This window comes from Haliotis asinina, chromosome 9, assembly GCF_037392515.1.
Source record: "Haliotis asinina isolate JCU_RB_2024 chromosome 9, JCU_Hal_asi_v2, whole genome shotgun sequence".
Classification (NCBI taxonomy): Eukaryota; Metazoa; Mollusca; class Gastropoda; order Lepetellida; family Haliotidae; genus Haliotis; species Haliotis asinina.
The window spans coordinates 61,108,404-61,123,923 of NC_090288.1; the positions used below are offsets into that span (position 1 = coordinate 61,108,404).

The 15,520-nt window shown below is 37.9% G+C and overlaps 1 protein-coding gene across 1 annotated transcript; it reads right to left on the reverse strand.

Annotated features, from left to right (window-relative positions):
- Window positions 1–8,236: 8,236 nt before the first annotated feature.
- LOC137297365 (uncharacterized) lies at window positions 8,237–9,752 on the reverse strand. The gene is made up of 3 exons (XM_067829372.1): window positions 9,455–9,752; window positions 8,963–9,142; window positions 8,237–8,325 (listed from the first exon to the last, which is right to left on the reverse strand). Exons 1-3 carry the CDS (start codon window positions 9,750–9,752, stop codon window positions 8,237–8,239), a joined length of 567 nt encoding a protein of 188 aa, XP_067685473.1.
- Between the last annotated feature and the right edge of the window lie 5,768 nt (window positions 9,753–15,520).

A 15,520-nucleotide genomic window follows, 5' to 3' on the forward strand; every position in this document is an offset into this window, starting at 1 on the left:
CTGACAAACAAAGTAAGTGTAACCAATATAGGGTTTTATTGCATGTAATTCAATGATACCTTCTTTGGTGTCCCACGTCTTCTGCACCAGATCACTGATATACGGTCTAATTGTAGCTGCTGTGTAATCTGAGTATGGAATAGGAAGTGGTTAATATTCAGTGAGTAAATAGGCCTAGCTATATTTGTCACAGCGTGTGTCTGAAGACACACATGCATCGTTTCACACATTCAAGGCATCTGTGAATTACTCTTCAACGTAACGTGTTATAAATTTTGACCGAGACGCTGCACTCCATTTCAGTATTTACAATAATTGCATGAGTGATTTCTATGACGACACTATTTATGATTTGCGAGCAATATTTCAACAATTTCACAACGCCCTGTAAATAACCAAATCTGGAACAATAAAACCGGCGATAGTCTCTCCTGGGGAAAATACAGCCAGCAGATTGTTGGTATTATAGCATTGTCCGGAACCATCACCGTTCCGTAGTCTCCCGTTATGATTCGCTTGGATTGAGAGGCGGTGGAATAGCCTTATGGTTAGTGGTTCTTCAGTGTGTGAAGCCCATTTCTATTGTTCCCCACCGTGATATTGCCAGAATGTTGCTGAACGCGACGCATAACTCACTCACTCTGTTGGATTGCAGAGCACCATTTGTAGCATTTAAATAACGAGGTAACTTCATTTGAGGAATTCACTAAATCGTTAGGTGAACACATTAATTTCTACCGAAAAGGGGCGGTGAGGTAGCCTAGTGCGTTCGCCCGCCACGCCAAACACCAGCATTCGATTTACCACCTGGTTACACTGCGCGAAGCCCATTTCTTACTTCCCCCGCCATGTTATTGCTGGAACACCGCTAAAAGGGGCGTAAAACCAAAATCCCTTCTACAGAAAACGCGCCAAGTGATATAATGCGCAAGATACCGCAAATACTAGTATATACGTAATTATGACAATTGAAGATCAAATTGGTATTTCAAACTGACTGCATGTTTCGTTATGATGGAGATAACACCCCATACCGAATACTAGAAAAAAAGGGGCCTACTTACCTTCCTCTGAAGCAAGGTGAAGTGGTAAATGTATTGTACTCGTCAGTTACTCAGATTATATATCAAGCGGCAGTAGGGACATCTGCTGGAAGGGGTTCAGTTCTCAATAACATCCTGTGGACGGTCCCTATCTCTTGCATAACCGACCTGACCTTCACTGTACACATGACCCTCTGAAACTTGTGTCTGGACCCCTACACTCTGCTGACCCCTACACTCCGCTGCCATGGTGCCATGTGTTGTTGAGCATGTTCTAAATGACTGGCTGAGTGATTTGTGTGTGTGTGTGTGTGTGTATTAGGCCGCACTCAGCAATGTTCCAGCTATATGGCGGCGGTCTGGACCAGACATTCCAGTGATCAAGGGTTACTGCAAATCAATATTCTAAACTGTACCTTCACTGTTATGAAAGGCGTATAGGACATCCCAATTGTTAACAGAAACTGCCTTGTTTATTGTTATAGAGAAATACGGCAGATTGCAAACATGTGTAGGTTCATCAATATTGTAATTAAGTATTTAATCGCGTCGTAATCTGTTGTTGAAACAAAACTGCAATTATGTTGGAATAGGAATGAGATATATGTGATGAGTGTTTCGGGCCCAATTCCCTGGACGAAGACCGTCCTATCACTGTCTATGTTCCTTACATGAGAGATGCCTTCACATTAAATAGAACACGTAACATACACCTATATAATTTATTAGGCTTAGGCATCAATACAAATCATTCCAAAGGAATTTCGATGGCAAAACACAATAGAATGGCTGCATACAATGCTACTTTGCTGCAAACTCAAACTGAAGCTCTTTTATTCTAAAAAATAAACATAAACACTCTTCGTGGTACAAGAGCAACATTATTAAGCCTTTACAAAACATATACAAGGCATGATGCCAGAAAGTAAAATTATAGTTTTACAACATAATAAAGCATTATTACATGTGGTAAACCAAATTAACTACACACGGTTTGGGGGGTTTTCCTCTGAAGGCGGTATTTCAGAATTCTTAATTGATCCTAGGACAAACTTTAGAAAGACGATCTATATGTATATTCCAGAGGCCCTGGCTGTGTAAGGTCAGCCCCAGAAGCTAATGAGTGTCAACAGACTTTATCAGAATGTCTTTCATTATCTGGCACCGATGTTACTGCTTTGAAATTCTTTCCAGTTAAAATTATACATTCAGTTTTATGGGATTAAAAATCTACTCTCCATGCCTGGATCCCTTTAGCTAGTATTTCTAAATCTTCGTTTAACATATGAATATGAAATAGGGTCATTGATTATCACATATAGAGACGTGTCATCAGCAAATAGTTTAATATTACACCGTATATCTTCAACAATATCATTGATATAAACCAGAAAGAGTAAAGGTCCTAGGACTAATCCCTGAGGAACGCCAACTTCAATTGATTTGACACTGGATTTATACCCATTTATTACTGTAAACTGTTTGGTATTACTTAGGTAATTTGCAAACAATACACGAGATCAGCATATTCCATTGGCCCATAATTTATGCAAAAGACGCTTATGCCAAACCCTATCAAACGCTTTGCTTATATCACAGAATACAGAGCGTACCTCCTTACCACTACCCACCGCCTTAGCCATATCGTCATACAATTAAGTGAGGTGGTATGGATGTAGAATCACCAGTCGTGAAACCGGACTGTTTACGTAATTAAGTGATAGTTTCAATATCTAGAAAAAGGTTTGACACCTATTTAAAAACACAATTTCCAAATACGTTTTCAGGCAACTTGTAAGTGAGACGGGTCGATAATTGGTATAATCATGAGCATTATTTTTTTTTTATAAATTGGAACAACGGATGAACATTTCCATATATCTGAGAATTGAGAAGAGGACAAGGAAATATCAAACAAGGCACAAAGATAAATGGACAATCGTTCAGCTACACATTTTAATACACGATTGCTAAGATGATATAGACCAGTTGCTTTAGTGACATCAAGCGACAGTAAAATATCCCTTACTTCAACACTTTGTAATTTGATATCAGTGAGACAATTTTCAACAGTAATATCAGAAAACGCATTAACATCATCAGAAGAATTATTAAGCGTTACTATACTCACAAAGTAGTCATAGAAATATTTGCTTTGTCAATATCATCATCATAAACAACATCATTGTGTTCAGTGTATGGAAATATCTTAGCTCTATCTGTTTTCTTGAGATACGTTTTAACAATCCGCAACTCAAATTTGCCGTCATGTTTTGTATTGACAACATCATAAAGTTTTTCTCTGTCTGAGATAAGCTTATTTCGACTATTTCTAGATATTTCCCAATCATTCGGCAAGTCACGACATTGCGCCATTTTATGAATTCTATTTGTCTTACGCATAAGCTTTCTGATAAATCCGTTCATTCATGGAGCATCATTTGGACGAATCACAGCAGTTTTGTTTGGAATATTTGATTTATATAGGTCTGTATTCACAAATGTTGAGGCGTTTTTTCTTTGTGTAAGAAAATTCTTTTTAACATCAGCCACATTTGCCGAAAAGATGTTATATCAGTATTATCATAGTCCTTAATAAATCTTTAATAGGCTTTTTAAAATCTGTTTGATAGATTTTAGCGACACGTTTACTAAACAATGGTCACTGCAGAATGGGGGAGTAACCCATCTAATTTAATACTCCTGAAAAGTCACATATATGTGTCTGAGAAAATGTAAGTCATTATCAGGACAAGATACAAATATTAGGTCAAAAAGTGTCCTCGATTGTTGAGTAATACGGATCGCCCCATTTATCTTTTGCGTCATGCCATAAATTGTCTTACTGTGTTCAGTATTAGGATCAACTCTATTCACAAAATTAGCATTGGAGTCCCCAAACTACTACAGTCTCAATATTTGTATCTATCGCTAAGCCAGTTAATTCTCCAATCAGATTCCAGTAGTGGGAACTGGTATTTACACGATAAAAAGTACCGACACCATTACTCTACCACACTGACTCTAGTCCTGTACGTTGTAAGGCAGGCCAATGCATACAGTAAATAGACTCTTTCACATAATTTGCAACCCCTCCTCCTGTTTGTCTATCATATGGCGAATGAAACCCAAGCATAAAAAATGTCAGAATTTGAAATACCACCATGCAAACAAATTTCTTATACATATAACATCATGTTATGAAGTTCTGCGTAAAATAAGTCTACTTTATAATAGAGCTATCTGAAAACACTTCACCCCAAGCGTACATACAAACATCACCATATAATGAGTAGATAAGTCTACTTTAACCTGTTCTTTATTTAGAGACTCACAGTGATACACCCCGATTTCCAGCTGGTGTACTGAGATGTCAACACCCATCTAATAATCTTGAAAAATCACATATATGTGAGAAAAGCGGTATATACACATGTAAGTCAATATATGTCAGATGTGCTTGAGTAGAAATGTTACTAGCATTATTAATCACAAGATGTTCTTCAATGTTCATTTTCCGTACTGCAATGCAATAATTTGAAGGAAGAAAATGTCAGATAGTTTTGTTGGAACAAAAACGAGGAACGAAAAGAAGAATAACGAGATAGAAACCATCAACCGTTATAAAGCACAGTAAGTAAGTAAAGGAGAGCTTGTTAAACCCAACACCGGTGAAGTACGTAAAATTAACCTATGATTATTTGAAACTGCGTCCCATTAGCACATATTTTTCCCCAGATGTTCATATTCATAAAAGAACCCGAATTCGTCACACTATGAACAAGGCAAAACAGGATAAATACATTATCTTGATAAATATACATCAAACACATATTTTCAAAGAACACAACATGACTGTTCAGTATTGAATGTATTGACGGCATAACATAAATTACATGAGGTAATTTCTTTAAGAATACCAATCGCAAAATAAAACACCCAGTATCAGCATGTTACCCGTCAAACAATACTGTATCGTTGACTGACAAGAGCGGAGGTTGATCTGTGCATGTACTTACGTCATAACACAAAGTATACTGGAGTTTCCTATTTTCGCGGTACTTATCGGCTGGAATGATAATACAAACAATTCTTTTCGTATGAATGCTTGTTGTTTTTGAATAAAGGGACTCCCCCTCTAACATCTGCATCTATCAGCTGCTTGATCCATCAGGAGCACTATCACTCTTGAGCTCGATGAAAAACAACGTCGTCCGCCGCTAACTTGTCGAGACGTCTCCCATTCTCGGGGCATAACGAGGAAGTAACCTTTTCAGGTGTAAGGAAGGGGAATCCTGTCGGAAAGGGCGGGAAAACGTTTTTTCAAAGTTGGTAAAAACTCACGAATATTCGTTACATTGCAAAACTGCACAGGCTTGGGCCACTTCCTAGTTACCGGTCAGTGATGTAAACAACCGCTAAGTATCACACATCGGCTGAAAACATCTTTACCACGAGAATAGGAAACCCGCGAGGAACGCGATAGGAGACCTATACAACAGATAATCTCAACTTATTCAAGAACAGCAATCGCAGTATGAAACAATACACACAATGGCACTACAATTACCATTGTATCATGTATACAATGGCAGTACAATTATCATAGCGTTATGCATACAATGACATTATGATTAGCATAGCACTATAAATACAATGACTTTACAATACCATAGCATTATGAATACAATGACACTATGATTACCATAGCACTATAAATACAATGACTTTACAATGCCATAGCATTATGAATACAATGACACTATGATTACCATAGCACTATAAATACAATGACTTTACAATACCATAGCATTATGAATACAATGACACTATGATTACCATAGCACTATAAATACAATACCATAGCATTATGATTACAATGGCAATGCAGTTTCATAGCGTTACGCATAAAATGACACTGCAACTATCACAGCATTACCCATGCAATGGCATTATGATTACTATAGAATCATGCATACAATGACACTGTAATTACCATATCAATTACCATAGCTGTATAAATACAGTCACTTACAATTACCATAGTGTTGTGAATGCCATGGCACCGTAATTATCATAGCGTTATGTATACAATGGTACTACAATTAACATAGCTCTGTACATACAATGACACTACAGTTACCATAGCATTGTCCATACAACGGTACTACATTTACCATAGCAGAGCAAAATACAAAGACAGTGCATTTTTTCTAAAATTGGCTTAATCCGGATATCAAGGGTGAAAGCATGATCAATGGTGGTACTTACATCGTATGAGGTACTACACTCGCTTGCTTGATTACGGTCAACACATGTTACTCCTACCACTGTACGAGAAGAGTCATTAGGCTCAACACATACCATGCTCGCCACTGCACGTGAGGAGTGATTAGGGTCAACACATGTTACTCCTACCACTGTACGTGAAGAGTGATTGGGGTCAACACATACCACTCCTCCCATAGTTAATGTATGGTTAACACATGACACATACAATGCAGTACAGGGTGGTTGAATACGTTTCTGTTGTTGAATGTCGTCATGCATATATGTTTGGCAAAACTATAGTTTTATTATAAAGTTACATTTCCGCTATCACATGTGTTTGGTGGGATTAGAATGGATTTTCGTGGAAATCTCCAAGGAAACGTATCTGAGCAAATAACACCGAACTCGAGGTGGTTAGGGGACCTCAGCACATTAACACAGCTTGTCATTACGCATCGATCGCTGTGCTAGCAGGAGTGATAACATATCTGCGCGATTTCAGAACAGTTCATATGCTTTTTCACAAATTAAGTGTCTCCTATTTGTGAGCGTCGCCCATTGGTAATTCCGCCCTGTCACTATTGCTACATTCCCATCGTTTAAACTGAAACTGGAGCCATACCAGAATGTCAAAGTCATTCCCCTTCCGTCAATCCAGCGCCATGTCCCGTTGTCATTGTAACCTCCAAGCCAGTAGTTTTTAGTGTTGTACACTAAAACAAACACAAAGGGCATTATTATATCTCGCTTCTCGTAAAACCCTATGTAAGGAGAGCGATAAAAAATCAAAGACTCCAAATGGAGATGAATACTGCGATCGGACCGACTCATGTATATATATACTGAGTTCTACACAGAGCTAGGACACGATTTCATCACATATTTTCCACATTTCATAAATATCAGCGTGAGGTCTATGTTGTACGGAGAATGTTGATGGCTTAGTGGTTCAAGGATCTGTCAATCTATACATGTATTCTTAACACGTTGTAGAACTCTCCATATCTGTACATCAACAGTGTATGAAACCATATAGTGGTGGATCAGTGGTAATGTGGTGTTGTGACTCGCTTTGAATCTCATTAAAAGTTCGTGGGACACTCAATGGCCAACGTCATGAACATGCATGAGACAATGGATAAAGCAGTCGTGACACATTTTGACAACCATAAATTGGCTGATCTCTGTGGATGTTTGGATGAGAACACCTGACCTTACCATTCTCTTTCAACCCAAGTCCAATATGTTACAGTTCCCGCTGTACGCTCTTCAAAACATAAGAACGCTCAGGCGTTTTCAGTAGTTTATTTCTACATATATTTTAAGAGCAATCGTCATCAAGACAATTCCTATCTATGAATTCCGTAAATCAGGTTGTGTTTTTTGTGCATTATGCACAAACGTACCCCAAGACGTGTTTGTAAACGTTTTTCACAAATAATGAAAACGATACTTGAAAAGTACTTTCAGAAACAGTCTTCCACTTGCAATGTTTCGGAGACATGAGTGGAGGCATCGGCTATAAAAGGCCAAACCACAGCCATCATTTCATTGCCAAATTAACGACGTACACGACGATATAAACTGGAACTGGAATATCGCCATTGGACTTCAGGAAGAATGGGAGTCTTGGACGTGGAAGACCAAGAGTGACCACACCTGCTCCGATTCAGGCATCTGTCCTGCACCGTTCGTTGTCCGTTCTAAGAATTTCCAACGAAACCATAAGAAATCGAAGTGGGAATTCGAACATATCGACCAGAAGCTGGACTTACATCGACAACGATAGTGTAACAGGGTACAGGTAGCGATGGTTCATGACAATCATACAGCAAATCGTTAATGTCTTTCCCTTGCCCACAGCATCGCCTGATCTAGCACCTATAGGACGTTCTCTGATACTTGGAGGACTTGCCACTGTCTCATACAATCCCTCGACCAGTGACAGCGGATGGAGTCACCAGGACTGACCTGATCGCCCCCTTGTGTCCATACATGTGCAGTAAGTGAACTGGAACAATACGGACAGTGATAACAATACACATATGTTCATTCGTGTGTCGAATTTCCTCCATCTAGGTTCAAGCTTAATCGACGTATGTACATTACGTTAAGTACACTTTTTTATTCCCTTAAAAATAAACGCAACGAATATTGTTTCACGAAAAGATTGTGAATGTTGTTTGAGATCTGACCTGGGAAAGAAACGAAGAGCCAGACATAGTTACAGACTGATATAAACGACTGTGATCCAACTCGAATCTTTAAGTTTTGTGCAGTGAAACGTGGCATGTTTCCGTGTTCACAATCCTAATCCTCTTTAGAAACAGTTATGAAAACCAACACATGTATTACAAACATATGTAACCAGAGGAAGTGGAAATGGAAACAGGGGAAAGGAATTATAGTTTGAACAAATAAGCCACGAAACGTGGGATCTGTGTGAAGCAGATGCCATTTCTTCCGGTGTAAAGGGGAGCTACCTTTTAACATGAACTCAAAAGGTATGTGATATGGAGAGAAAACAAAAGTAGGAGGGTGCCAGTGCTGAAGGGCCACTACCAAACTGCAGGTAGAGGTACAACAGTTTATCGCAGCCTCCACGTACATGCTATTAGCAAGTTATTTTGTTCACAACATTTGGGTACCTGCGGTACATTTGCTTTGTCTCACTAGTTCTGCTTGTTTCTCAGCCGTGTCAATGATCAGAAGCGATGAATTTCTTTCGTTGCACTTCTGTACACATTGCGTCCAGGAGCCGTATTCCCGGTAATGTAGGAAGCACAATTTTGCCACCCTGTTATAGACATAATCCCTGGGACATCCGTCTGAAGTGTAATATCACCCATATTAGCTCATGCTATAGTGACTGAGGTAAATGTTACAAAGTTAAGGTACAAATCCCCTGTAGATCAGTAGGAAAATGTGCAGCAAAACCTTTACCTTGAAAGCCGCTTCTGTTTAACACGTAATATGATATAACAATCAAATGGAATGTTCTGAAGGACGTTCCCATCTATGCAAATTGGTGTCATTTGTCTGGTCGTGACTCATATAATACAGGTCAATTCAACTCACCTATAAACAACTTGAAGTACACCCACTCTTGTTGTGAGTCATTCATATTTGGTTCAACTCACCTGTAAACAGCTTGAAGTACCTCCATCCCTGTTGTGATACACCCAGATTCATGTTGTAGAAGTGTACGGAGTGGATGAGACATCTGCCGGTGAGGATGTTGTAGGTGAAGGCGACACAGCGGACGTCTTTGTGACAGAAGGACGCACAGACACCTGTGTGTGGAAGATCAGTGAGATCCATGACGACATAGCGTTCATCAAGCTTGTTGTCAAAGTTAATGATGCGAACCATTCTGGTTGTTACACCCTGAACACTTAAAACTAAACAAGAACACACCATTGCTACAAGAACGCACATTCTGATCCTATCGAGCGTCTGTTTACGACTTAACAATCCCTTCTTAACTAACGGTGATATCTCAACACTAGTTATGGTTACAGTTAACAATTGCAGTAAATATTGATCTTACACCTGTTTCATCACAAATGAGTTCATAGTCTGTGACCAGACAAATCTCCTAATTTGGACACTAGAATGATAAATCCCGACTTGGTATTGAGGCAATGACTGAAACTCTATCAATACCCTGTAACAAGATCCAGTGAAGTCAATTATTGCTTACTTGTATTGTTCGAGCGAAATAGATGACGAGTGACTGAGTACTGTTGCCTGTTGATGAAGTTCGTTGTTTCCTATTTTTTGTGTGTTTTACGATGCACTCAACAGTATTCCAGCTCCATGAATAATAGAGTCAGACAAGACAACACAAGACTTGTATTGTACTCAAGGCCGTCGGCCCACATACAGGTTACAGAGCTATAAAGTGGTTTGATCTGTTAACATTCCAATTTTCTAATGACTAGAAAAGAGCTTTCGTAGCACGTAGGAAGAGATCATAAACCCTGCTTTTCATATTGAAGGTATGATAAAAACGAGATACGTGTAACCGTCAACTATTTCCACAAGCTGATTACTAAGAAACTATTTAACTTTTTGAAAAATGTGAAAACCCCACGAAAAAATAACATCATTGGTTCTATCAAGATGCAGTGAGAGTTTCCATTATTCCATGTAATTATCTAGTATATTAAGTAGTCTTTGTATGTGGAACATACCACTGTTTCTAACAATAAAATCACATCATCATTACAAAGTATTAAAATTTTCAAGTGTTACGGTTAAGAATTTACCGTGACAAACAATGTAAGAAATCCCCTGTAAGCAACGAGAGACAGCAAGTTATACAAAGTCACAAGTCGGTTTCACAACATCGATTTTAGATACAGTGCAAGTGAGACGAAACCTAAGGCAATCGGTCACAAAATATAATATAACAAACTCACCAAAGTCTTTGTACAAGGGAGAAACAGTTATGTAGAATGAAAATGCAGCGAGCGGTCTGACAGCAGTTTCGGGCATTGACGCAAATAATTTCCGGACAGTCTGCTACTAAAATCTTACAGATGCGGATCATCTATTATACGAAATGTATACACATCACAATTAATATTCAAAACACTAAACGTTGTGACCCAATAATAATTATTACTTTATTAACAACAAAATAAATAGAAAATACACACTCGTAACACAAGTAATCAATAAGAAGCAATGTCACTATATAATTCAACCTTGCAACCTTGCCGCATGTTGACTTCAATGGTAAATGATCAGAATTCACCATGTCTTCTGTATTGAACTTATCAGTTGTTACGAGAGTGTGTTTTCCGTGACGTGTGGCTTTGTATAACTTGCTCTCTTTGCTAAAATATTACAAGATTTGAATGTTTTAGACTTGTCTTTGTTCTCTTTTGCTGGTTCAGAGGCGATTTCTTACATATTTTGTCACGGCAAATTCTTAACCGTAACACAATGTACTTGAATAAATTTAGTGAACAATAAAGTAATCGTTTACACTTGTGCCTTGATGATCAGAGTAGATAAAATTCACTTCCCTCTATCACCATTTACTCCACCAGTTACAATAAATGGGCCAGCACGTAGCAGACAATCATTCAGGTACTGTCCAAACCTATTTATAAACTTTATCGTGAGATTTATTCGATTCAATTCAATTCCCTAATCACTACTTTCCTTAACAAAAATGCATCGTTGATAAATAGGACTACATTGTGTTGTCTTGCTGGTTCTTTGCAGAAAAGTAATGAAGACAACACTTGAGCATGTATTTGAGATAAAGGCAGCTGTGGCAGATACCTGTTTCTTATATTTTCAAACACAGGACATATTAACATAAAATGGAATTCGTCTTCAATAGTTTAACAGAATGGACATGATATTTGGGTTTTCTCCACCGACACATATCTTCCCCGGGTAATTAATGTATTAGTAAGGCCAATCTAAAACGTATTACACCATTGTGAACAGCATTGAAGATAATGCTCTGGCTAAAGCAACGACTTAAATTGACGATATGAATCATATCTTGAACTGTCATTAATAGTTGAATGCCATTCCTGCTTAAACATATCAACAGCCCGCATGCGAAACTGTCTAATAAACGTATTCACATTGCCAACTGTCTGTGATAACCAAATACAACCAAAGCCATATCTAAATACTAAGGTGCGAATTCGGGATGTCCAACTATTCTTTCCAAGATAATCGAGATGTAGAAACATATTGAAGGCTTTATTAGGTAAACGATGTTCAGGCATATTGATTATATTTTAAACAGCGGCAATAAGATGATATATATAACGGGGTCCTCCCACATTTACCAGTGTTGATGCAGAAAACATTTTTTCCTCAGTTAATTTATAATTTCATACATTCAAGATAATTGTTGTCAAAAGGTTATACTGTTTATGTTGCAAAGTACAAAGTATTAAAATGCGTGGTAATTTTCGATGTAAAATTTAGTTCAGAAGAGGTTAAGAAAGTCTAGCTAGGCTATAACTGTTATTAGGTTACTTCTCTTGATTGTTAGTCTTGTTCCTCAAAGCACATGGCTTGTCACTGCCTCCATGTTGTACCAAGATGTGGTAGTGGGCATGGACACAAATGTGAGTAGCATTGTTTGTTATTATAAGACATTTCAATGCATAATATGGAGATAATGTTTGAAGGTTTTGTTAATTGTACATTTTATTGATATATTTTGTAATTGCTAAGGTTGAGGCAATTTACTTAGAATTTTCATGAAGTGATGTTAGGAATCATTTACTTAGCAAGTCTTTATTTTTGCTTTGAACCCCACCAAGCCAAAGGAATGAAGTAATGATGGTGCATATAGAAAAGAATATTTTTTTGGTGCGGGTTTAGGATTTTGTGTCTTGCATCCACAACCATAAACCATAGCATTTGGTGTTTACAAACCAACACTTAGAAACTTTTTACAGGCAAGCAAATGGTATAATAAATTTTAAAACCCTATATTTCAAATCCATACAGTAACATTGGTTGTATCAACGTATCATTCGCAACACTCATACGTTTATCTTTTTTAAGTAAACCATTTCTCTCAAAGGACCTAATCTGTGGAATACAACCATGTTTGTTTTATCTAGCTTCGCACGCACCTGCCATTATCTGCACAGGCTGAAAGCATATCTAGTTGATTTTGAAGATCAGGTACAGTACTGGACTTAAGAATGGCATCATCGGCAAATAATAACATCAAAAGATCGATTACATCGGAAGAAAGATGGATGCCATGTTTACCAGAGCTCATGCTATCTAAATACAGCTCGTTAATGAAAAAAGAGAGAAAAGTAGAAGACTTAAAACACATCCTTGTCGCAAGCCGACGGGACAACCGAAAAAGTCACTGACGCCATTGACACAGTGGGCACATGATCTTACATTGGAGTATATCGAACACACCATACATTTTACTCTTCAAACCCGATTTCTTAAACGTTTCCACATTCTACCTCAATATACAGAATCTAAAGCCTTTTTGAAATCTGCAAAAGCAACATTCAACTTCCGCTGGCAAAAGGATAAATATCTTTCAATAATAGCATACAATGTGAATATGTGATCAAATGTTGAGTAGTCTTTTCTAAATCTTGCTTGAAATTCCGGTATTAGATCTTCCATATTCGACCACTGTGTTAACCTACTGTTGACAATAGATTTAAACGTTTTACCGAGTGTCATCTTCCTCTGATTAAGGAAAATGGATGTTATAATTTTTATCACCATCTTCGTGAACGTTGGGGTTATTTATTTCTCCACTCCTAGAATTAATGTCGCCAAAAGTTATTGTGTGAAAGTCCTAAATAATTGATGAATTTTCGAAAATACTTCTCATAAATATTCTAAGCTACTCATGGTGTTGGAATCACTCTAGCCAGGTGGTGAAATATAGGTACATGTCAAATTTACGTGACCATCCAACTTAAACAATTCTTTTGACAAGTTTAAACATGATACGTTATCTTTTGTTGATGGAATCACTGTTCATAATGCACTGTAAGATTGGTACATGCATACACATACACCACAAGACAATAGGCGGATTCTTTAATGTTAGGCTTTACCAGCCAGTCATTCGGAATACATAAACGTTTCAACAAAACAGACTATCTTAAATTGACGAACGTGTTGAATGAAGTTAAAGTCACTGATCTGGACAATCCAGTGATCAACATCATGAGCATCGATCTACTCATTTGGGATATGATGATATGTGTCATGCATGTCTGACCACCCTGTCCCGTTAGTTAGCTCTTAGGAAAGGCATGTGCCACTGAAGACCATTTGTAATAAATTCATTATGTAAACAGAACATGATACTTTTACCACACTAAATCCCTTCCTAGCATAAAGCACATTAAAATAGACAAATAAAATAGACATGCGCACTTAAGTTAAGTTGTAAGTTATGTGTGTTTTATTGTATGACTTAATACTTGCCAGCGACCAGTCATCGCCGCGTACCAGTTATTGACAACACCTGGCTGTAGCGTTTGAACAAATAGCTTGCTGTGTACTTGAGTAGTATTTCACACATTGACACATCGCAAAAGCGATAGGCCATTTTGCATTCTAGACGTTACCAATATGAATGCCCTCGGAAAACTAAACCCAAACCCATCGGAAGCATGAAACGCATCACATTATTACCAAATTTATGGCATGTTTGGTGCATAATATGAAATATTCAGAAATGGCGATAACTGGTCTTGTTAGTTGTTGGGAAAGAACAATATTCACTACCATGCTTCCTGTTCTTGACCGCGTTTAGGAGAAACTCGATGGGCAACTGGAAACACGTAGGAAAAGACGGTGTCATCACGATACATTTTGTTCCATTATGTCAAGAAACAATGGAGCAAATTGTGCGACCCACTGGTCTCTAGCCAGTATTGATCTATCACAAGACAAATACAATCTAATAAAAGTAGTTACCCATTATGCACAATGAACGACTGCAAATAGATAAGGAACTGTACGACCTCTTATCCTTATTGGGTCTTAAATCAATACACTATGAGCTAATAAGATTGATAGTTATTAAGAGTAAAATATATTATAGATATATATCAGATAAACATGATTGAAAATATGCTATTTATCGACAGATATTAATTAGATATTGCTTAGTCCTATCATTACGATGTATCAGCTGTTGTATGCTTTGGGTGTGACTTCACCGTAAAATTGTCTGCACATGATCCGTGGGGTATATTACGTTACACATGCTATACACGGAGACATTACGGACTCGATGTTCCTATATTATGTTACACATGTTACACACGGAGACATTACGGACACGATGTGCCTATATTATGTTACACATGTTACACACGGAGACATTACGGACTCGATGTGCCTATATTATGTTACACATGTTACACACGGAGACATTACGGACACGATGTGCCTATATTATGTTACACATGTTACACACGGAGACATTACGGACACGATGTGCCTATATTATGTTACACATGTTACACACGGAGACATTACGGACTCGATGTGCCTATATTATGTTACACATGTTACACACGGAGACATTACGGACACGATGTGCCTATATTATGTTACACATGTTACACACGGAGACATTACGGACACGATGTGCCTATATTATGTTACACATGTTACACACGGAGACATTACGGGCACGATGTGCCTCAGTTGGTCAC

Bases quoted from the DNA above. Each gene is read 5' to 3' on its own strand.
- LOC137297365 (XM_067829372.1), bottom strand. From the start codon at position 9,752: ATGTGCGTTCTTGTAGCAATGGTGTGTTCTTGTTTAGTTTTAAGTGTT. The intron at 9,143-9,454 runs GTGAGTTGAACC...ATTACACTTCAG, and splicing joins GTACTTCAAGCTGTTTACAG to ACGGATGTCCCAGGGATTAT. The intron at 8,326-8,962 runs GTACCCAAATGT...GTATTGTTCCAG, and splicing joins ACAAAGCAAATGTACCGCAG to TTCACTTACTGCACATGTAT.